General features: G+C 44.5%; 1 protein-coding gene and 1 pseudogene across 2 annotated transcripts in view; one reads left to right on the top strand and one right to left on the bottom strand.

Moving 5' to 3' along the window:
* Positions 1-385: 385 nt before the first annotated feature.
* On the top strand, positions 386-3,378 carry LOC144581702 (keratin, type I cytoskeletal 18 pseudogene; annotated as a pseudogene). The gene has a single exon (XR_013532786.1). The product of XR_013532786.1 is annotated as a keratin, type I cytoskeletal 18 pseudogene (transcript).
* Positions 3,379-14,770: 11,392 nt separating this feature from the next.
* The window catches only part of TRAPPC11 (trafficking protein particle complex subunit 11), a 56,780-nt gene continuing 46,991 nt past the window's right edge, over positions 14,771-24,559 (bottom strand). Inside the window, exons 29-30 of the mRNA XM_003732395.6 lie at positions 23,675-23,842; positions 14,771-15,644 (exon numbers count right to left, since the gene is read on the bottom strand). Of these exons, the coding sequence (XP_003732443.3) occupies positions 15,600-15,644; positions 23,675-23,842 (213 nt within the window). The 3' untranslated portion in view covers positions 14,771-15,599. The remainder of the gene's footprint in view (positions 15,645-23,674; positions 23,843-24,559) is intronic.

Consider the following 24,559-nt stretch of genomic DNA (forward strand, 5'->3'; position numbering starts at 1 on the left):
AGCCTTTAAAAAGATACGAAATGGTGGCCAGGTGCAGTGGCTCACGCCTGTAATCCCAGCACTTTGGGAGGCCGAGGCAGGCAAATTACATGAGGTCTGGAGTTCGAGACCAGCCTAGCCAACATGGTAAAACCCTACCTCTATGAAAAAGACAAAAAAATAGCCAGATGTGGGGCCAGGCGCCTGTTATCCCAGACACTTGGGAGGCTGAGGCAGGAGAATCGCTTGAACCTGGGAGGTGGAGGTTGTAGTGAGCCGAGATCATGCCATCGCACTCCAGCCTGGGCGACAGAGCAAGATTCCATCTCAAAAACAAACAAACAAAAAACAAGTAGGGTATCTGCAAAGCCTGAGTCCTGTCCTCCCACCTTCCTCTATGGACAGGATGAGCTTCGCCATTTGCTCCACCTTCTCCACCAACTACCGGTCCCTGGGCTCTGTCCAGGTGGCCCGTTACTGCACTCGGCTGGTCAGCAGCGCTGCCAGCGTCTATGCAGGGGCTGGGGGCTCTGGTTCCCGGATCTCTGTGTCCCACTCCACCAGCTTCTGGAACCATATGGGGTCCAGGGGCCTGGCCACAGGGATGGCGGGGGTTCTGGCAGGCATGGGAGGAATCCAGAATGAGAAGGAGACCATGCAAAGCCTGAACGACCACCTGGCCTCCCACCTGGACAGAATCAGGAGCCTGGAGACTGAGAACCGGAAGGTGGAGAGCAAAACCCAGGAGCAGCTGGAGAAGAAGGGACCCCAGCTCAGATACTGGGGCCATTACTTCAAGACCACTGAAGACCTGAGGGCTCAGATCTTCACAAATACTGTGGACAATGCCCGCATCGTTCTGCAGAGCAACAATGTCCGTCTAGCTGCTGATGACTCTAGAGTCGAGGAGACAGAGCTGGCCATGCGCCAGTCTGTGGGGAGCGACATCCATGAGCTCCGCAAGGTCATTGATAACACCAGTGTCGCTCGGCTGCAGCTGGAGACAGAGATCAAGGCTCGCAAGGAGGGGCTGCTCTTGTGAAGAAGAACCATGAAAAGGAAGTAAAAGGCCTCCAAGCCCAGACTGCCTGCTCTGGGTTGACCGTGGAGGTAGATGCCTCCATATCTCAGGATCTAACCACAATCATGGCAGACATCCAGGGCCAATACGACCAAGAACCAAGCAGAGCCAGACAAGTAGAGGTCTCAGCAGACTGAGGAGAACACCACAGTGGTCACTATGTAGTCCACCGAAGTTGGAGCTGCTGAGATGACACTCGCGGAGCTGAGATGTACAGTCCAGTCCTTGGAGATCAGCCCCGACTCCATGAGAAATCTGAAGGCCAGCCTGGAGAACAGCCTGAGGGAGGTGGAGGCCCACTACACCCTGCAGATGGAGCAGCTCAACGGGATCCTGCTGCACCTGGAGTCATAGCCAGCACATACCTGGGCAGAGGGACAGCGCCAGGCCCAGGAGTACCAGGCCCTGTTGAACATCAAGGCCTGGAGCCGGAGATCACCACCTACCGCCGCCTGCCGGAAGAGGGCGAGGACTTCAATCTTGGTGATGCCCTGGACAGCAGCAACTCCCTGCAAACCATCCAGGAGACCACCGCCCGCCGGACAGTGGGTGGCAAAGTGGTGTCTGAGACCAACGACACCAAGGTTCTGAGGCATGAGGCCTTTGGGGGGAGCAGAACCTTTGCGGGGAGCAGGAGGCCAATAAAAAGTTCAGAGGTCATTGGATGTCAAAAAAAATTTTAAATACAAATAAATAAATAAAATTAAAAATTAAAAGGTATGAGATGGGCATCCATACAGGAAACGCTAGAAGAGTCCAGAGGACAAGAAGGACCCCTGAAGTCTGTGCAGGGAGATGGAGTTTCAGCTGAGCCTTGCAAGGTTCCTCTGGCAGTAATAATGCTATGTCCCCCACACAGTCCCCTTCCTGGGCACCCTGCCTTCTCTGCAGTCAATTCTGGCCACTAGAATGGAGCTGGACTTTTAGATGGGAAAAAATGAAGCCTCAAAAATAGATCTTTGTGTCTTCTCCTGGTTGGTCCCCTCCATCCACAAGCTGCCCACCCACTGTGCCTGCCCTTCTGGATGCATCTCAGGCAAGTCTGCAGTAACAGCTCACAAGCAAACGTGTGTCTGCAGTAACAGCTCACAAGCAAACGTGTGTGCTTCAGCGTTGAACTGAACACTTCTTGTCTGAGACATGTAACAGTGCTTTCACCCAAAGAGAATTTCAGGGTTACATTTTTAGATACACAGAACCTATGACCTTTGCTTAAATCATCTTGCTGGGAAGCTCTCTACTATTCCTAAGAGGAATATTTGTTCAAATGGGAACGGATTTCAGGGCTGAGAACATCAACCTGTTAATGGCAACCCTCATCTTGGAACGCTGATGTAAACATACTCTTTACCTCCTGGGTGACTTGTGGGTCCCTGGGAAGCAAGTATGTGCAGAGGACCAATCCGCTGGGTCTCTTCCCTCTGGTGCTGTGATACATGTTTCTTTTAAAAATGAACATTTATAATCCCTTCTTTTGGGGAAAAAAAAAAAAAACTTCTTTACTGTTGAAAGCCATTTGGAACAGATAAGTAAAATAAAGAGAATTGTCATCACTTGTACAATGCAACAATCCATAAACGAGAGAGAGAGAGAGAGAGAGAGAGAGAGAGAGATGGGATCCAGGTCCATTGCCCAGCCTAGAGTACAGTGGCACAATCATAGCTCACTGCAGCCTTGACCCCCTGGGTTCCCACACCAGTGGCTGGCTAATTTTTTAATTTTTGTAGAGATTAAGTCACGCTTTGTTGCCAAGGCTGGTCTTGAACTCCTGGGCTCAAGCGATCCTCCTGCCCTGGCCTCCCAAAGTGCTGCGATTGCAGGCATGGGCCACAACCCCCAGCCCCAAAGGGATATTTTTATGCCGGATCATTTTCCTTTGGGTCTGTGTTTGTGTAGTGTCTGTTTTGTTTTGTATTACGAAACAAGATCATTACCATACACACTGTTTGGTCCTTTTTTCAGCAGTAGCTAGTGATCATTTCCCCACATTATTATTGAGTACCCAATCTCTCCATGACAGATCTCTATAACCCGAATAAAAGTGATTTCACAAGGAAGAGGGCCCTTCTTACAAAGACAGCCGTGTCTATCGGGGTTTCAGGCCCCACTGAGAGCTCTGTCATCTGCCAAACCAAAAAGAACAGACAGAAGGAGGTGCCTGGGGTCAGAAGCACCTCGCCGTGCGCACAGTACTTGATTCTGGGTAGGAAGCTCCAGGACACCCGAGTTTGCAGAGGCCAGGGGCAGCACAGAGGCCAGGGGCAGCAGAGGCCAGGGGCAGCACAGAAGCCAGGGGCAGCAGAGGCCAGGGGCAGCACAGAGGCCAGGGGCAGCACAGAGGCCAGGTGCAGCAGAGGCCAGGTGCAGCAGAGGCCAGGGGCAGCACAGAGGCCAGGGGCAGCACAGAGGCCAGGGGCAGCAGAGGCCAGGGGCAGCACAGAGGCCAGGGGCAGCAGAGGCCAGGGGCAGCACAGAGGCCAGGGGCAGCACAGAGGCCAGGGGCAGCAGAGGCCAGGGGCAGCACAGAGGCCAGGGGCAGCAGAGGCCAGGGGCAGCACAGAGGCCAGGGGCAGCACAGAGGCCAGGTGCAGCAGAGGCCAGGTGCAGCAGAGGCCAGGGGCAGCACAGAGGCCAGGGGCAGCAGAGGCCAGGGGCAGCAGAGGCCAGGGGCAGCACAGAGGCCAGGGGAAGCAGAGGCCAGGGGCAGCAGAGGCCAGGGGCAGCACAGAGGCCAGGTGTGGCAGTGGCCACGTGCAGCAGACAGGGCACATGCAAGAGAGGCCAGGTGCAGAAGAGGCCAAGTTCATGAACATGGCAGAAGCCAAGTTCAGCAGACAGGCCAGATGCGGCAGAGCCAGGCGCGGCAGAGACCAGGTGCAACCAGAAGTTTCACGCGGCTACATCTCCCGGGGGGGCTTTGCAAATCCTCACCGGACGTTCTGCGTTGTGCTTCCGAAAAGCCACAGGGGCTTCCCGCGAACCGCAGCGGCGCGGGTGCAGGCGGCGACAGCTCCCACTGAAGGCCCCTACAGTGTCCGCAACGGACACTTCCCAGGGCAGGTGCTGGCGGCGGCTGGGACGGAGGCGCAGGGGAGTCCCGGTCACGCGGCGGCCGCTCCCCCGAAGCCCAGGGCGCCCGCCCGCTGGGCTCGCACGAGTTTCTGCAGGTCTCTCCCGCAGCCGCAGGGAAGTCTCTTTGCGGCGCTGGGTCCCGGCTTTCAGACAGAAAGGCTCATTGTCCCGAAGTCCCCAGGCCGGTCTGACCGCTGCGGAGACGCCCCGACGCCCCGCCCCGCGCCGAACGGCCCAGCTGCCGGGCGGGAGAAGCCGGGACCGGGCGCGGGAGCCGGGAGGGCGGGACTCGCCAGAGAGGCAGGGCTGGTGGGGTGGGTTGTTTTTTTATTTTAAAGACGGGGTCTCCCACTGTCGCCGGCTGGAGTCCACTGGCGCCATCTAGGCTCACTGCAACCTCCGCCTCCCGGGTTCAAGCGATTCTCCCACCTCAGCCTCCCCAGGAGCTGGGATTACAGATGCCCCCCTCCACACCGAGCTAAATTTTGTATTTTTAGTAGAGACCCTGTTGGCCAGGCTGGTCTCGAACTTCAGACTTCAGGTGATCCACCTGCCTTGTCCTCGCAAAGTGCTGGGATTACAGGAGCGCCACCGTGCCCTGCTAAATTTTTTTGTATTTTTAGTAGGGACGGTTTCACCAAGTTGTCCAGGCTGGTCTCGAACTCCTGACCTCAAGTCAACCGCTCCCCTCAGCCTCCCAAAGCGCTGGGATTACAAGGGTGAGCCGCTGCGCCGGCCTGGGTGAATTTTCTGTGCGCGGAAGGGAAGCAGCACCGGAACCCTCCTGTTTCCCGCGCCCTCGGTAAGCACCGTGGACACTGCCACCTGGCAGCGGAGTAGGAAGCAGCGGGAAAAATAAAATGTCGCAGGGCGCAGTTACACGTATCCGCTAGTGTTCGTGTGTGGTAAAAAAGCCGTCATTCAATGAGTACCCGTTTTCGAAGAATGAACGTAAAAGGCATTTATTAAACATAATGTAATCTCTTCTCCATGTCAGGCCCTGGCACTGATTTCTCAAGGTGACCGTTCGGACCACCCGCACATTAATATTGGTTTTCATTCGATAAAGGCTGTGTTTGAAGCTGCCTTCTTGATTTTATCCTGGCAGCTGAAGATACCTTGTGAACTTTAGTTTTCAGAATGGAGAGTCTGAGCGGTGGGCCAGGCACGAAGCTTGAGGGAAGCCGATGGAGGGAGACGCTCTCCACGGAGGGCGCTGGCACCAGCCGCTGCCAACACCCCCGGAAAGCCCTCACCCTAACCCGAGATCCCCGACGTCAGGCTCCCAATTTACATCGTTATTCCATGAGAACTGGGTAGAAACGGAGAGAGCACGAACCACAAACACGGAAGCTCTGGGATAACGTAAGAGATAGGAGGGCCACCAACTCATCACATTGCAAACTAGAAATACGAACGCCGGGCGCTGGGGCTCACTCCTGTAATCCAGCACTTTGGGAGGCCGAGGCGAGAGGACCACTTGAGCCCAGAAGTTGGAGGCCTGCCTGGCCAACTGGTGAAACTCCGCCTCTACTAAAAATACAAAGATTAGCAAGGCGTGGTGGCCCCGCGCACCTGTAATCCCAGCTACTCTTGGGAAGCTGAGGCAGAAGAATCTTTGAACCAGGGAGGTGAGGCTCCAGTGAGCAGAGATCATGCCACTACACTCCCGCCAGGGTGACAGAGTCACGCTGTGTCTCAAATAATAATAGTAATGAAGAAGGAGAAGGAGGAGAAAATCACAAAGAGACGGAATTAGGTTATTAAAATTATCTTTGCTTCCTTGTCTGTTGAGCTAAATTAAAGAAAATAAGTTCTCTTTGCTCTAAGACCTATATTGTAGGGTAATTAAATAGACCTAGTGAATGAGGAAAAAAATTCTCTAAGAATTTCAGTCAATGAATACAAAATAACATTCTTTAATTACATTTTGCAACGTCTAGTTAAATAACTTCTAGTTTTAAAACATTTAACTAAGTTAAATATACACTTCAGCTATCTGATCAATGCAATTCAGACAATTGCATTGATCGCTGTTTAGCTGAATCTTGTGATAAAGGAATTTGTCACCCTCTAAACTCATTGATCAATCTTATCACAAAACGTGAGACAACTAGACATTAGGTGTGGCGATAGGAAATATATCATATCACCTATGAGATAGTCTTATCCAAAAAAGAGAAAAAATGGAAGGAAGGAGTGAGGGAGAGAAGGAGGGTGGAAGGAAGGAAGAGGAGAGAAGAACAGGAGGGAGGATGAGAGGGAGAAAGAATTTGAGCTCAGCCAGCTTGGAACTCTAACTCCCAGTCCACTGGAAGAACAGTAGACAGAGGAAGGAACAAGTTACATAAACACGCTGGGTTGCAATTAACCAAACCCCGAGTGTGGGATGTTTTACAAAAATCAACTGACCCACTTCTTCAAGTCAATAGGGGACATAAATGAAATTTAACAAAGACTTGCCAGGTAACTAACTATAAAGATGGAGCTTGTTTGGATCCATTCAAACAACCCAACTGTGAAAGGACCTAGGGAAAATTAAATATGTTAGACAACTGTTAATTTATTAGATGTAATAATGCATTGTGGTTATGTAATTTAGAAAGTCCTTTTCTTTCTGAGTTAAGGACAATGGACGGTGGAGGACAAGGCATTCATGGCTGAAGCTGAGTACAAGTGTGGAAGTGCGTTACATACAGCCTCTACTTTTGTGTCTGTTCTGAAATTGTCACACAAAAAAAGTAGAATGAAATAAAGATGGCAATCAGAAGTGGAGAGAATATCCTAAATGTAGTCTGACCAGCCGGTGGCCGCTAATGGCTTTGATTAAAAAAATATATCAGCTATTTGTTAAAAAGCCGCCATGGAGCTCCTCCCATCCTATGATTGAATAATTCTGTATTTCATCTTGAATAAAGGGTTTCTTAGTTGTTCCTGTTAAATTTGGCATTTGGAATTCAGTCCTTTGTTGAGATAATGATTGTGAATTCCTCTCCAAGATCAAATATTTTCCAGACTACAGTTCTTCAATCTGATGAGCGTTACCAAAAAGAAGACTAGCTTCCTCCAAGGCAGCAGGGAGACAGCAGCAAGCACTCTTGCATTTTAAAGTGAGTGTCATCCCCCACCCCCCATTCTCTTATCACTGAGCATCTATGGTAGAAAAAAATAAAGGTTAGGTTTACTCAACAGTGGACAGGTCTGTCTACGTTGAAAGCACTGGCATGCCAGTGTGCCTCAGGGGCATGTGCCAACAGTCCCTTTCATCACCTGGAAAGCTCTTCCTTGATCTGTTTATTTTACAAACGTTTCTACGCCCTCCAAAACCCAGTTCACAGAACATTATCTGTTCGTGGATGATGGAAATGCATTCCCACACAACAAAAGCACAGAATCATTTTATTATGAACACAAAAACAGAAACAACTCCAATGTCAATGTCACTCCTTGAGGAAGCCCTACTCCTCATACTCTCTACAAAGTTAATCCTTTCCTGGGGCTCCTTTCTACCTTGTATCCTTTTTTTTTTTATTATGATGGAAATTTTCAGACATACCCAAAAGGAGAGTGAATGTAAATGAGCCCCGCCAGGCCCACCCATCTTTAATGGCATCAACATTTTTCAAGTCTTATTTCAGCCATTTCTCTCCAACCTGGATATGTTGTTTTCAGGAGTATGTTAACGCGAATCCCAGACAGCCCCTCCATTCACCGGTCTTGTACCCATTTCTATGGCACTGAGCACACTGTCAGAAGACCACTGGTCTTCCATTATGGCCGCAGCAACCAGCCCACAAACTGGCCCACGGTAAATACGTGGGATAAATTTGCGTCGTTCAGGGCACTAGATTTACTACCATAGACTGAAGGAAAAGTCTTTTTATTTTTATTTATTTATTTATTTTGAGATGGAGTCTTGCTCTGTCCCCAGGCTGGAGTGCAGTGGCGCGATCTCGGCTCACTGCAACCTCTGCCTCCTGGGTTCAAGCGATTCTTCCACCTCAGCCTTCTGAGTAGCTGGGATTACAGGCGTGCCCCACCATTCTAGGCTAATTTTTGTATTTTTAGTAAAGACGGGGTTTCACCATGTTAGTCAGGATGGTCTCAATATCTTGACCTTGTGAACCGCCCGCCTTGGCCTCCCAAAGTGCTGGGATTACAGGCGTGAGCCACCGCTCCTGGGCTTTATTTTTATTTTTAAGAGCCAGGCTCTCTGTCGCCCAGGCCACAGGGCAGTGGTGCAGTCATGGCTCACTGCAGCCCCACCTCCTGAATTCAAGTGATCCTCCTGCCTCAGCCTTCGGAGTAGCAGGTGGGCACTGCCATTCCTGGCTAATTTTTCTATTTTATGTGGAGATGGGGTCTTGCTATGTTGCCCAGGCTGGTCTCAAACTCCTGGCCTCAAGCAATCCTTACCCCTCGGACTCCCAAAACGTTCGGATTACAGGCTTGAGCCAGGGACGCCCAGGCAAGGAGAGGTCTTAATTCATAAAATGCATAGTGCCTCAGGCATACGTCATTTAGCTGAAGACAAATTTATTTAGGATAAGCCATGGCAGCATGAGCCTGGCGGCTCTGTAGTGTAGTGGGCTCTGCAGGACAGTGCTTTGATTAGAGTTACAGCTCTTCTCCCACTTGCCACATCATTGGGCACAGCAGATTTTGTCTGTCAAAGATGGATGCAATAATATCCTGTCCTATCTCTTCTGGATGAGGCCGTTTCTCCCTCAAGAGGTGACATTTATAGTTTGTGTTCCGTCCCCTTGAACCTGGGTGGACCGTGACCCTGGAAGTGATGTTGTGTGATATTCAAGGCAAGGTCAAAAATGGGGGTGCAACTCCCCTTGCTGGTTCCATTCTTACTGGAGGTTTGTGCTGCCAGGTAAGCAGTCCACCCACCTTGAGGCGGCCATGCTGTGGGAAATCCCGGGGAACACATGGAGCGACCCTAAGACTACACAAAGAGAGGTGCCTGGCTAGCTCTGAGCTGCCTCGGTTCCCCTGGTTCTCACGGTTCGCCCTATTCTAACTCCAGCTACTGTTTGACTACAGCCGCACGAGTGACCCCGAGCCAGAACTGCCCATCTGAGTTGTTCCCAAATTCCTGCCCCACTGAAACCATAAAAGATAAGACTTGTTTTAAGCCATTAAACATTGGGCAGATTTGTTTTGTAGCAATGGATAAACAGAACACTGGGCACATGACTTAACCTTTCTGTGCCTCGGTTTTCACATATTTAAAACTGGGATAAAAAGAGTACCTAAAACCACCTTGAGCTTTTATAAGTATTAAATGAGATCAAAACATACCCATCTGGCACATCACAGCACTCAATAAATGTTGGCAATTATCATTTGGGAAAGATAGTTTAGAAATCTGAACAACAAGGTAATATTTGTAAGTTTCCAAATACCATGCATGCCGATACTTTTTTTTTCCTGAGACAGGATCTTGCGCTCTTGCTCTGTCACCAGGCTGGAGTGCGGTGGTGTGATCATGGCTCACTACAGCCTTGACTTTCCAGGCTGTAGAGATCCTCCCACCTCAGCCCCTTGAGTAGCCGAGACTACAGGACTACAGGCACGAGCCACCATGCCCAGCTAATCTTTTGTATTTTTAGTAGAGACTGGGTTTTGCCATGTTGCCCAGGCTGTTCTTGAACCCCTGGGCTCAAATGGCCCAGTGCTGGGATTACAGGCATGAGCCACCACACTCTGCCTCATGCTGATATATTTTGGATAAGGGTGAACTCTGTACAGGAGAGGTTACTATGAGTTTTGCATTCTTTAATGTCTTAAAAGTTGAAACCAATTGTAACCAATTTAATTCATTTTAGATGACCTTTTTTCCTTAACTCATATTTGCAGGTGACAAGTTTGAAAACAAAACAAGATCGGGGCAGGGAAGCCATATGATATACTGGGTGACAAATTTGTCATTCATTTAAATCAAGTTAATAAGGATTAAATTTGTTTCAAGAGCTATTGAGTTTTCAAATTTTCAGTGTTCTCATAACTTTTAAGAACATGAAGTATCAGCTTAACATAGTTTTCTCTGTTGGTTTCTTGCTCAAGTTTGTGTTGTTTTCTTTTGTTAAAATTAGAGATTTCTTTTTCTTTTCTGGTTATAGTAATACTAGCTGTTAGTTTAAACCCTCTGTAATAGGAGATGGAAACAGACACACAAAGATGCTAGCTGAAAAAATAGACTGAAAATCAACTATTTTTTACTCCCCCTAATTTCAATCAATCTTTTTCAAAAGTGTATAGGATTCAGTCATTGGATTTATGAGGTGTCACGTCTGACCAAACTCTAAGAGTTCCTTTTTATCATATTCTTCAGAGCGGACATCTGTCCGCAAAGTAACGCTTTCCACCTCGTTTTACAGAGTACTGAAAAACTTTTGGCAAATGCACAGATTGGGTTGAGTTTCAAAATACATGTAGTTTAAAAAGTTCTGATCTCCAAATATAATACATTTAAGCATATACGTTAGGAGCCACCAATAACTTCCACTGCAGCGGAGCAGGATATATGGTAACATTAATTTTCTGTCATTTTAAATGAGATAGATTTTTTATTGGGGAAATTAAAGTCCCTATACTTTTTTCCCTATTAGCATATTTTATTAACATTTTTTTCTTTTTAACATATATTTTTTCCTTATTAACAAAGTATTAATCGTCTAAAAAATAACCCAGCAGTTAATAATAAATTACTGAATGAGAGGATAATGAATCTGAATCGTAGCAGGAATTTGCACTATTAGTTACGGTTAGCTATTTTTCTCTCATTGATTTTCGTGCCACTTGAATGGAACAGAAGCGTGCCTTTTGTCTTGGAAGGTCTGGATTTAGTAAAATGCTGTGACTGTTTTCCTTCAATTGCATGTGTGTTGCCTGTGACTTTTCAAACACTAGAGGGGGCCTCTGATTTAAGATATGAAGAGAAAATAGAAAAAAAAAAAAAACTGGAGTGAGCATAGTAAAAAACAAAAGAAAGAAACAATTTGCTTGAAGTATAATTTGGAGGTACATAGACCCTGAAATGCAGGGGTACTTGGCAGTTTGGGCTTTTCGCCTTTTTAATACAGCTCCCTGTGGAGCAGGGCTAACCCAGGCAGTGTACCCTGTGTGGGCATGCTCGGCAGTGACTGACCTCGGTTCTACTTCCCCCTCTAGTAAAACATGCTTCAGAAAGCAGAAACAATAAGGCCTTGTGATCACTTTCTCTTTCGTTTGCAGGCATAAGTAAACTGTGGAAGGAAATGTTTTTTCACCAATTTGACCTTTGAGGAGAACTTGAATATAATTAAACTATGAATTTTTCTTTTTCATGAAAAACATAGAATGTTGTGCTCATTTAGTGAATTTTATGGGGCTCCTCAGTAGATGTGTCTGAGAATGACATTGTTAAAATTAAGGGTATCGTTATGGTCACCAAAGAATGACATTAGTATGGTCCAGCACGATGGTTCAAGCCTGTAATCCCAGCACTTTGGGAGGCTGAGGCAGGTGGATCACCTGTGGTTGGGAGTTCGAGACCAGCCTGGCTAATGTGGGGGAAACCCTGTCTCTACTAAAAATACAAGAATTAGCCTGGAGTGGTGGTCCACGCCTGTAATCCCAGCTACTAGAAAGGCTGAGGCAGAAGACTCACTTGAACCTGAGAGGCAGAGGTTGCAGTGAGACTCCGTTTAAAAAAAAAAAAATAGGAGTGTCTCTTGTTAGAAATGTTTCAGAACAAATCTGTAAGTGTAAAAAAGGGTATGTAAGAATATTGGGACAGTAAAATAACATATGAAATTTGTTTCCTTATATAACTGAATGCACGGGGTCAATGGCTTTTACTTAGCATTCACTCATAAGGCTTTAGCTGGAAAAGATTTAGTCTTATGGGGTGAATCCACATGGCATGAAAAAATGGAGGAGATGAGATAACGATGTGTATATTTCTTTTTTCTTTTTTGTGAGATAGAGTCTCACTGTGTTATCTCGGCTCACTGCAACTTCTGCCTCCTGGGTTCCAGTGATTCTCCTGCCTCAGCCTCGTGAGTAGCTGGGACTACAGGCACCCACCAACACACCTGGCTAAATTTTTTTGTATTTTCAGTAGAGATGGGGTTTCACCATGTTGGCCAGGATGGTCTGTGTCTGGCAATGTGTGCGTTTCTATTTGGTTATCACATATTTGACAATCTCTAGCCACTAATGTTGCATGCACACAACTGCTTTGAAAATTATAGTCACTGCTATTTATGTTTATAATCAATTCTTTGCAGCTTGGATTTTTCAGATGAGGATTTTATTGATACCTGTAAAATGCAAACCGGCTTCATTAATGATCCATATTTTGGCTGCAAGCTGAACTTATTTGATACTTTTTGATAGTAAGCCATTTTTGATACCTTAAACTGCTTTGATTAAAACTTTGATGAAGTTTTCCGTATCAGTCATACAACTCCCTATGTTGCTGTGTTTGTATTCTGAGTACACACTGAATTTACGAGGATGGATTTATTTCCGGTCCGGCCAACTCTGAAAGACACACATAGGAGACTCAGAACTTAGGGCACACGTATTGATGCATCAACTCTTTGTCCAGTCATACTTAGGGTGTTTAATTTTCCTGATATTGTGCATGCAAATCACTTACTTTTGATAGAATTTACTATTCATCACTGCCATTTGTCCACTCTACCATTAAATAATGCAACCCATGCCTAACCTTTAAACTGCGTTGGGACACTTTGAGTGCCTTTTCCGAATTTTAAGGCCCAGTGAGGAGGCTTCAGAAGGGTATTTGCTGGGACTGCATGGACCCTCCCCATGAAAAGGTGAGCTTCACTTGTCTGCTTGCTGTCCTTCCCCTAAAAGCACTCGCTCTCTCTTACAACAGCAACAGGGAAATTACAGCTGGAATTCCTCACAGCTATTATTTCAGAGTATCAACTAAACAGCTTTTTATATTCTGGGTGGAAATATAACATGGGCCATGAGATAAATGACTGAATTTGAACAAAAATAATGAATCTCCAGGTAATGTGAAGACATTTTGAAAAACTTGAAGATCCATGGTCTATAAAACCTCTTAATTCTCACAAAAATTCAAAGATGAAGACCAAAGACATTACGAGGAAAACTGAGTTGAAGGGATCCAATTTGTAAGTTGAACTTGAAGGATCACAAGGACATAAAGTAAGCAAATTAGTAACTCTTTCCTTCCCAAACACATGACCATCTGTTTCTTCCTTTTGGTATGATTTGGATTATCCACCGGTGCTTAGCCCCATCATGTACACCAGTCAAACTTCTATACACACCTCCCCACAATTTATAACACTTTATTTAAAAAACTGTATCCCCGGACGGCGTGAACGCTGACAGAGAGCAATGTTGAGAGCCAAATGTACGAAGACAGAAGGCAGATGTTCTCACGAGGGACAGACAGCTGTGGCTGACCGTGGAGGCCAGGAGAAAGACCGGGAGGTCCTCCCTGACACTCGTAGCTTCAGCGAATGCACAAAGAGCTCCGGCAACACCTAACAGTTCTGACTTTACAACCCAGGGGAGATGATGATTTCATGTATTTTTGAATCAAAATTTTCAGTTTCAAATTTTGAAATAGAACATACTCACAGCAGAACTTACGATATGGGAGAATTCCTGGTTGGGAAAGGCTTACTCCACTGCCAACTTAAGGAAGATTAAGAAATAAAAAGACCTGTTTGATACCGGTGCAGAAGCACGCACAGGTGCACAATTCCCACTGCCATCAGTGGTGCTCACTTTCAAGCCCATGTCAGTGGCCCCGTGTTCAGACACGTGCTCGTTTGACAATGGCAGCGTTAGCACATGAGATCTTCGTTATGTAAGCACTGCTTCAAACCAGCTTAGAATTCAACAGAACCCTAAAGATCTTCGTCCGGTATTTTTCAAACCACAGTTTACATCCTGTTAGTAGGTCATGAAATAAATTCATCAAGTTTATAACCAGGGATTTTTTTTTTGAACAAAACAGCGTAGAATAAAAAATATTTAAGACTATACAGAATGCATTATTCCACGAAACCTGTTTATGGTTTGATGTATTTACATGCACACATTTGTCCTCATATATGTAAATTATGTAAAATGTATCAACAAATTCTGATAACATGAACGTCTTGAGCCTTCCCATAAAGATACAGATGACCCTGGCTGAGCACACTCATACGTAACTTTGGGTCAGGCACTATTCCAAGCTCTTTCCATGTATGAATCTATATCATCCTTCATAACAAGCCTATAAGATGGGTGCTATTTACATCTTACAGATGAGAACACTGAGATACACAGAGGGTAAGGAACTTGAACAAAGTCACCTAGACGAAAGCAGCAGAGGAGGGATTTGATTCTAGACAGCTGGACTCTTGTCGGGCTCCATGCCTTCTACCTGAAAAACCACATCACAACAGGGAGCTCCTGTCCTCCCAAGATGGCACTGTGCAAGTCTCACCTAGTATGACCAGAGCCAGTTCTAGCACAGAGCCTTTCAACCCTGTGCTTGCCACTACTCATGCAACAGTGTTCTTAGTAAAAGCTGTTTCAGGAAGCTGAAATCAAACAAGCTCAAGATAAAAGATACAGACAAGCATATTTGCAAGACAACATATTTATTTACATCACTATTTCCTTTTTACAATGCCTCCACTTTTTAAATAAAAAGTTTTCCAGCAAATCAGGTAGTTTTAAATTATTAAGATATTTTAACAAATACAATTTTCACCCTATGATTTTTATTTACATGAGTTTTCAAGACTTAAATCGTTCTTTTGAAACCGCACAACATAACCAAAAGGTCTCACTCAGACCCTGAATCTTTGCCAAAAACTTTTCGTCTAGGAAATCATGTTTATAATCAAATCCTTGCAGTTTGGATCTTTTCAGATGAGGATTTTATTAATACCTCTAAAATATAAACCTGCTTCATTAATGATCTGTATTTTGGCTGCAAGCTGAACTTATCTGACACTTTCTGATAGTAAGCAAATATAGTTTTGATACTTTAATTAAACTGCTTTGATTAAAACTTTGATGAAGTTTTTCGTATCAGTCATACACATCCCTATGTTGCTGTGTATGTATTCTGAGTACACACTGAATTTATGAGGATGGATTTATTTCCGGTCCAGCCAACTCTGAAAGACACACACAGGGGACTCAGAACTTTACGGCACAGGGTTGGTGCATCTACCAATCCTTTCATGTTGTATTGCTAGATTTCAAATATTTATTAGAGAAACTCTAAGACAAGATAGATTTTCCTGATATTTTTGAAGTATGAGTTCCTCTGAATAGTTGGTATAACATCCATTAAAAAATAGAAAAGATTGACTTTTTACCACGATGACAGCTACAGTTCACAATGAAACACCTGTAGCTCTGCCCAGCACCTCTGTGAACAGCCAAGGGCCCGTCTTGAACATCACGCAGCAGCAATAGAGGTATCATCCAGGAGTCGACCCTGTGGCTTTAAAGTGGGGAAAACAGGGTGGCTTTACCAAGTTATAATGCAATAACAAAAGCTCTAGTAACTGGAAGGGTTTTGAAATTCCTGGACCTGTTTTACAAAAACAGAATAAATGAGTGTTAAGTATCAGAATACAAACGGTGATCCTCCTCCTTTCGCCCCATCTTCTTCCTTCCTTCACATGCGCCTGGGGATGGTCACACCAGCCCCTCTGGGGGCTGCCCTCTCTGCAGCCTTCACCAGCTGACTCTGCACCTCCCCTACCGCATCCTCTTCCGTCAGCACTTCTCTCTCAAACCTGTGTTCCAGCAGCTACTGCCAGGCCATTTCCCACTGATGGCATGTGGAATGGAACCTTGTTTATCATTTTTTCTTTTTTGAGATGGAGTCTCACTCTGTTGCCCAGGCTGGAGTGCAGTGGCATGATCTCGGCTCACTGCAACCTCCACCCCTTGAGTTCAAGTGATTCTCCTGCCTCAACCTCCCAAGTAGCTGGGATTACAGGTAACTGCCACCATACCTGGCTAATTTTTCTATTTTTAGTAGAGATAGGGTTTCACCATCTTGGCCAGGCTGGTCTTGAACTCCTGATCTTGTGATCCACCCGCCTCGCCCTCCCAAAGGGCTGAAATTACAGGCGTGAGCCACCACACCTGACCTGTTTATCATTCCTGCTTAATGATAGTTTTATACTCTCTCTCTTGCTCGGGGCCCTCCTATGTCTCAAGCTTTAAGCAGGCCCAAAGCCTGAGCCTACAGTAAGTTCTTTTTGGGGACTCAAGGTTTCCCAATCTCCTGTTTGAGAAAAAGAGGTCTGCAGTGAACTCCAACACATACTGCGAGGATAAAAGCAGCAGATAAAAACAAAGACTACCCCATCTCTAAGATCGCTGACTGAAATAATTTAAAATACCACATCAGAAAAGACTAAGAATGAGTAAAAAGTATCGTAACTGTTTTTAGTGGTAAAATTTCTGGCAGGTTAACATCTCAGAGGGATTATCTAGCAGCTAAAATAATACAATTTATGCAAATAATGTTTTTATTTTTTATTTATTTATTTTTTTTTTGAGACCGAGTTTCGCTCTTGTTACCCAGGCTGGAGTGCAATGGCGCAATCTCGGCTCACCGCAACCTCCGCCTCCTGGGTTCAGGCAATTCTCCTGCCTCAGCCTCCTGAGTAGCTGGGATTACAGGCACGCGCCACCATGCCCAGCTAATTTTTTGCATTTTTAGTAGAGACGGGGTTTCACCATGTTGACCAGGATGTTCTCGATCTCCTGACCTCGTGATCCACCCGCCTCGGCCTCCCAAAGTGCTGGGATTACAGGCTTGAGCCACCGCGCCCGGCCAATAATGTGGAGAAAGCATGAGAAAGATGATGGGGAAATGAAACAGGAGAGTGCTCACGAGCAAAAGCCATTTGCTATGCTTTAAACAGAAGGACGCTGAGGGATGCCCAGGCGGGGAAGACAGCACTCCTGCTTTCAGTTTATTGCTGTTGTGGTTGTTCAGATGTATATAGGGGTGTGTGTGTGTCTGATGTATATAGGGGTGTGTGTGTGTCTGATGTATATAGGGGTGTGTGTGTGTGTGTCTGATGTATATAGGGGTGTGTGTGTGTGTCTGATGTATATAGGGGTGTTTCTGATGTATGTAGGAGTGTGTCTGATGTATACAGGGGTGTGTGTGTGTCTGATGTATATAGGGGTGTGTGTGTGTCTGATGTATACAGGGGTGTTTGATGTATATAGGGTTGTGTGTTTCTGATGTATATAGGGGTGTGTGTCTGATGTATGTAGGGGTGTGTGTGTCTGATGTATATAGGGGTGTGTGTGTGTGATGTATATAAGGGTGTGTGTGTGTGTGATGTATATAGGTGTGTGTATGTCTGTGTGATGTATACAGGGGTGTGTGTCTGATGTACATAGGGGTGTGTGTTTCTGATATATATAGGGGTGTGTGTCTGATGTATACAGGGGTGTGTGTGTGTCTGATGTATATAGGGGTGTGTGTGTGTCTGATGTATATAGGGGTGTGTGTGTGTGTATATAGGGATGTGTATCTGATTTATATAGGGGTGTGCGTGTGTGATGTATACAGGGGTGTGTGTGTGTGTCTGATTTATATAGGGGTGTGTGTCTGATGTATATAGGGGTGTGTGTCTGATGTATATAGGGTGTGTGTGTGTCTGACGTATATAGGGGTGTGTGTCTGATGTATATAGGGGTGTGTGTGTCTGATGTATATAGGGGTGTGTGTGTGATGTATATAGGGGTGTGTGTGTGATGTATATAAGGGTGTGTGTGTGATGTATATAGGTGTGTGTATGTGTGTGTGATGTATACAGGGGTGTGTGTGTGATGTATACAGGGGTGTGTGTGTGATGTATATAGGGGTGTGTGTTTCTGATGTATATATGGTGTGTGTGTCTGATGTATATAGGGGTGTGTGTGTCTGATGTATATACGGGTGTGTGTGTGTCTGATGTATATAGGGGGTGTGTGTGTGTGATGGATATGGGGTGTGTGTGTGTCTGATGTATATAGGGTGTGTGTGTGTCTGATGTATATAGGGTGTGTGTGTGTCTGACGTATATAGGGGTGTGTGTCTGATGTATATAGGGGTGTGTGTGTCTGATGTATATAGGGGTGTGTGTGTGATGTATATAGGGGTGTGTGTGTGATGTATATAAGGGTGTGTGTGTGATGTATATAGGTGTGTGTATGTGTGTGTGATGTATACAGGGGTGTGTGTGTGATGTATATAGGGGTGTGTGTGTGATGTATATAGGGGTGTGTGTGTGATGTATATAAGGGTGTGTGTGTGATGTATATAGGGGTGTGTGTGTGTCTGATGTATATAGGGTGTGTGTGTGTCTGACGTATATAGGGGTGTGTGTCTGATGTATATACGGGTGTGTGTGTGTCTGATGTATATAGGGGTGTGTCTGATGTATATAGGGGTGTGTGTGTGTCTGATGTATATAGGGGTGTGTGTGTGTCTGATGTATATAGGGGTGTGTGTGTGATGTATATAGGGGAGTGTGTTTCTGATGTATATAGGGGTGTGTGTCTGATGTATATAGGGGTGTGTGTGTGTCTGATGTATATAGGGGTGTGTGTGTGATGTATATAGGGGAGTGTGTTTCTGATGTATATAGGGGTGTGTATCTGATGTATATAGGGGTGTGTGTGTCTGATGTATATAGGGGTGTGTGTGTGATGTATATAGGGGTGTGTGTGTGATGTATATAAGGATGTGTGTGTGTGATGTATATAGGGGTGTGTGTGTGTGATGTATACAGGGGTGTGTGTGTGATGTATATAGGGGTGTGTGTTTCTGATGTATATAGGGTGTGTGTGTCTGATGTATATAGGGGTGTGTGTGTGTCTGATGCATATACGGGTGTGTGTGTGTCTGATGTATATAGGGGTGTGTGTGTGTCTGATGCATATACGGGTGTGTGTGTGTCTGATGTATATAGGGGTGTGTGTGTGTGATGGATATGGGGTGTGTGTCTGATGTATATAGGGGTGTGTGTCTGATGTATATAGGGTGTGTGTGTGTCTGACGTATATAGGGGTGTGTGTCTGATGTATATAGGGGTGTGTGTCTGATGTATATAGGGGTGTGTGTGTGATGTATATAGGGGAGTGTTTCTGATGTATATAGGGGTGTGTGTCTGATGTATATAGGGGTGTGTGTTTCTGATGTATATAGGGGTGTGTGTGTCTGATGTATATAGGGGTGTGTGTGTGATGTATATAGGGGTGTGTGTGTGATGTATATAGGTGTATGTGTGTGTGATGTATACAGGGGTGTGTGTGTGATGTATACAGGGGTGTGTGTGTGATGTATATAGGGGTGTGTGTTTCTGATGTATATAGGGTGTGTGTGATGTATATAGGGGTGTGTGTGTGTCTGATGTATATACGGGTGTGTGTGTGTCTGATGTATATAGGGGGTGTGTGTGTGTGATGGATATGGGGTGTGTGTGTGTCTGATGTATATAGGGGTGTGTGTGTGATGTATATAGGGGAGTGTGTTTCTGATGTATATAGGGGTGTGTGTCTGATGTATATAGGGGTGTGTGTGTGTCTGATGTATATAGGGGTGTGTGTGTGATGTATATAGGGGAGTGTGTTTCTGATGTATATAGGGGTGTGTGTCTGATGTATATAGGGGTGTGTGTGTCTGATGTATATAGGGGTGTGTGTGTGATGTATATAGGGGTGTGTGTGTGATGTATATAAGGATGTGTGTGTGTGATGTATATAGGTGTGTGTATGTGTGTGTGATGTATACAGGGGTGTGTGTGTGATGTATATAGGTGTGTGTATGTGTGTGTGATGTATACAGGGGTGTGTGTGTGATGTATATAGGGGTGTGTGTCTGATGTATATAGGGGTGTGTGTGTGTCTGATGTATATAGGGGTGTGTGTGTGATGTATATAGGGGAGTGTGTTTCTGATGTATATAGGGGTGTGTGTCTGATGTATATAGGGGTGTGTGTCTGATGTATATAGGGGTGTGTGTGTCTGATGTATATAGGGGTGTGTGTGTGATGTATATAGGGGTGTGTGTGTGATGTATATAAGGATGTGTGTGTGTGATGTATATAGGTGTGTGTATGTGTGTGTGATGTATACAGGGGTGTGTGTGATGTATATAGGGGAGTGTGTGTCTGATGTATATAGGGGTGTGTGTCTGATGTATATAGGGGTGTGTGTGTCTGATGTATATAGGGGTGTGTGTGTGATGTATATAGGGGTGTGTGTGTGATGTATATAAGGATGTGTGTGTGTGATGTATATAGGTGTGTGTATGTGTGTGTGATGTATACAGGGGTGTGTGTGTGATGTATATAGGGGTGTGTGTGTGTCTGATTTATATAGGGGTGTGTGTGTGTGATGTATACAGGGGTGTGTGTGTGTCTGATTTATATAGGGGTGTGTGTGTGTCTGATTTATATAGGGGTGGGTGTGTGATGTATACAGGGGTGTGTGTGTATCTGATGTATACAGGGGTGTGTGTGTGTCTGATATATAGGGGTGTGTGTGTGTCTAATGTATATGGGGGTGTACGTGTGATGTATACAGGGGGTGTGTGTGTGATGGATATGGGGTGTGTGTCTGATATATATAGGGGTGTGTGTATGTGTGATGGATATTGGGGTGTGTGTCTGATATATAGGGGTGTGTGTGTGTCTGATGTATATGGGTGTGTGTGTGTGTGATGGATATAGGGGTATGTGTCTGATATATATGGGGTGTGTGTGTGTCTGATGTATATAGGGGTGTGTGTGTGTGATGGATATAGGGGTGTGTGTCTGATATATATAGGGGTGTGTGTGTCTGATGTATATAGGTGTGTGTGTGTGATGGATATAGGGGTGTGTGTGTGTGTATGATGGATATAGGGGTATGTGTCTGATGTATATAGGTGTGTGTGTGTGTGATGGATACAGGGGTGTGTGTCTGATATATATAGGGGTGTGTGTGTCTGATGTATATAGGGGGTGTGTGTGTGTGGATATAGGGGTGTGTGTCTGATATATATGTGTGTGTGTGTGTGTGTGTGTACACACATACCTAAACACAGCTAAGTATATAGCTTCCATATATTCAAGGCAGGAATGGAGTGAGTGAAGTAGATGCCCAGTCTTTGATTCTTGACTCCTTTTTTAGTACTCATGGAAGCTGCTCAATTTTAGAAACAAAATCATGGCTCAACCTAGTTAAATCCTGCCAAATGTAGCTTTTACAAGCAGGGGCAGAAAATGAGCACATCATACAATTAGAAAACCAAAGTCTTTTATTCAAAAGAAGAAAAGTATGGATTCAACCTTGCCTAGGACGTCACTGTCTGGTCCGGTAGCCACTAGACACATTTGGCTATTGAGCACTTGAAGTGTGGCAGTATAACCAAGTACATTTAATTTAAACTGAAATCTCTATAGTCACATGTGGCTAGGGGCTATACTGGACAGCACGGCTCTAAAGTTTAATACAGGTACACTAGGCCTAAAATTTTAGTCAGTGATTGTCCAATAAATGGGAAAGGGTAATCCTCAGCCACTGTCCTTAGTGTGACAAGTAAAAACAAAATGGTACACATTCATGGTATACAAGATGATGTTTTGAAATATGTACACTATATATATGCTGTGAAATGGCTTTTTTTTTGGGGGGGGGGGACATGGAGTCTCACTGTTGTTGCCCAGGCTGGAGTACAATGGTGCAATCTTTGCTCACTGTAACCTTCACCTCCTGGGTTCAAGTGATTCTCCTGCCTCAGCCTCCCAAGTAGCTGGGACTACAGGCACCTGTCACCACACCTAGCTAACATTTGTATTTTTAGTAGAGACGGAGTTTCCTGTTGGCCAGGCTGGTCTTGAATTCCTGACCTTAGGTGATCCACTCACCTTGGCCTCCCAAAGTGCTGGGATTACAAGTATAAGCCACCTTGCCCGGCCAAAATTTTTTAATTATAAGTTTTTTCAACTGATAAAAGAGCTGGCTCTGAGGAGTCCAGTCAACATTTTTGGCAGCAGTCAAGTTGCTAGAAGGTGGTACCTGTACTCAGAAAAGGGATCTCTGTAGTTAAAAAGGGCATGCTAGTTACGTTAAAACTTATGAATGCTTATTTTCTGGAAACTTTCCTTGTGAATTTAAACACTACCCAGAGGAGGTTTAATGTGAGAGAAAATCAAAAGACTGAATTTGCATTAGTTGGGATTACGTCTAGGTCTTCTGAGCACCACAGACAGAGGAATAAAAGAGATTAACTGACGGAACCAAATCTCTCCTTTTCAGTATCAGGTCTTCTAGCAACCCCAGCAAGCTATCTCTGTGTGGCTAGAATACGATCAAGTCTGCATACGTCTAAATGATTCAAACGGTACTTCTAAATTTAAAAAGAGCAAACTTCAAAAAGTCAAACAGCTGAAGGGACGTTACAGAAGCCACTTGCTCCCCTCTGTGCCCCTACCCAGTCATGAGACTTCTCCCCTACAGAGTGACTTCACACATGAGAGTGTAGGATGGCAATGGAAGTGTCATTAGACTGAAGTGACTAGGTGAAAATGTTAAAAAGCCACTGTTTAAACACAAGGAGATCCAAAATTATGAGATTTTTCTTTTACAACTTAAAAGTATGGTGTGGAATAGGAGCTTGGGAGGGCTAATGATTTTTATACAGATGGAAAAAATATTGTATAAGTCTGGAAATATAAAAGCTGGCAGAGTACGGAGAATATATTAACAGGTAATTTACCAAATCCTGGATTATATAAACAAGGAATGGTTCCCCCAAACTTGAATAAGACAGACACAAAAAAGGAAGCAGCGAGCAATATAAACTGTCACTCCAAAAGAGAGGACAAACTTCAAGAGGGCACACAGCAGGGACATACATTCACGCACATGCAGTTACAGAGGGACAGCAGAACCACGTGGAAGGATGGCTCTTATTTCAGGTTTCGGGGTGGCAATCAGAGGTGGACTGCTGAGCCAAATGAGCCACTCATCCCTCCAGTTTGCTTACACACTGCCCATCCTACATATTCTTTTACTGCAGGAACCTGGAAATTGTGTAATTTTTAAAAAATGAAAACATTAAACCAGAGTATAGCTTCTGAGAGACAATCACTTTCAGAAGACAGTTAAATCCAATATTACAGAGTTACAGGGAATCAGGGGAGTCTGAGGATATTTAAAGTTAATTCGTTTTGATGACTAGTTAAAAACAAATTACAATTTTAAAGTATACTTCACTAAGCCAAAGAGAAAATATGCGATATTATAAAGATTAATCATTATTTACCTAAGGAAATAAAAATCTTTGAAATTAGATTCTATAAAAACTAACTTTATAGAAATGAATAGCAAAACTGCCAAACACATATGATAAAAGTCGAAACTATCACTGTTGGTCTCAAAATACTGTTCAGGGAAGTTCACATGAAAAAGAAGTCTGTTTGTTTTGAAGAGACTGAATTTAAAAAGCAGAAAATTTCTAAGCTTTACCTTGACAAAAATACTGGTAGGTATAAAACGCCTGAGCAGCTGATTTGTGAAGTTAGGAAATCTAAGCAAGTTGATGCTGAGAGATGGCAGCTGCTGGTATCCAGCCATCAGAGGGTAGAAATTATATAACATCTCCTGCTCTGTGCCGGGTAGGATACGTAATCGAATCTGCAGCAAAAGAAGTCAGAGAAAGATCATCAAATATACATATATGCATATCTATATGTTGTTATCCTCGATTCTTTACAAAAGACTGGATATCCAAATCCTCTTAGTGAAGTATTCGCTCTCTCCTAGTCCATCTTTCAAAATGTAGGGCTAATTAGTACGAGTTTAGAACAAGGCAGACAGGAAATGTATAAAAAACATATGGAGGATTTCTCAGTTTCTACCAAGATCTACAAAGGTAACGTATACCTCCTAAACATGAGAACATTAGACAGGTTAGTATTTTCTCTATGTTAGCCCAGGTAATTTTAAGGTCACAGTATGTTAAGGGATAATTTGTACAAGAGTGTCTACTTGTAGACATTATGCCAATATAAGACAAATTAGTTCTAATTTGTTCAGTTGTTTCTGTTTTCTCTTAAGGATTTTACCTTTGTGTCACAGTAAGTAACTGCAGGATGAAAAAAAATGTTTTGAAAATCTTTAGCAATACTTTTAAAAAGTATACAAACTGGTAAGATTTTGGCATCTTTATATTTATATATATATATATATATTTCCTACTATTTGTAAGTCAACACCTGGAAAAAATCAAGACACTCAAGAAAAAAAGCTTACTCATTTGTAAGTAATATGGCTGGTATATTTAATACGTATATTACAAATATAAAACAGTATCTGAGCATACAGCACGTATCATATAACATTCTGTTTTGC

The sequence above is a fragment of the Callithrix jacchus genome, chromosome 3, assembly GCF_049354715.1.
Source record: "Callithrix jacchus isolate 240 chromosome 3, calJac240_pri, whole genome shotgun sequence".
NCBI classification, from domain to species: domain Eukaryota; kingdom Metazoa; phylum Chordata; class Mammalia; order Primates; family Cebidae; genus Callithrix; species Callithrix jacchus.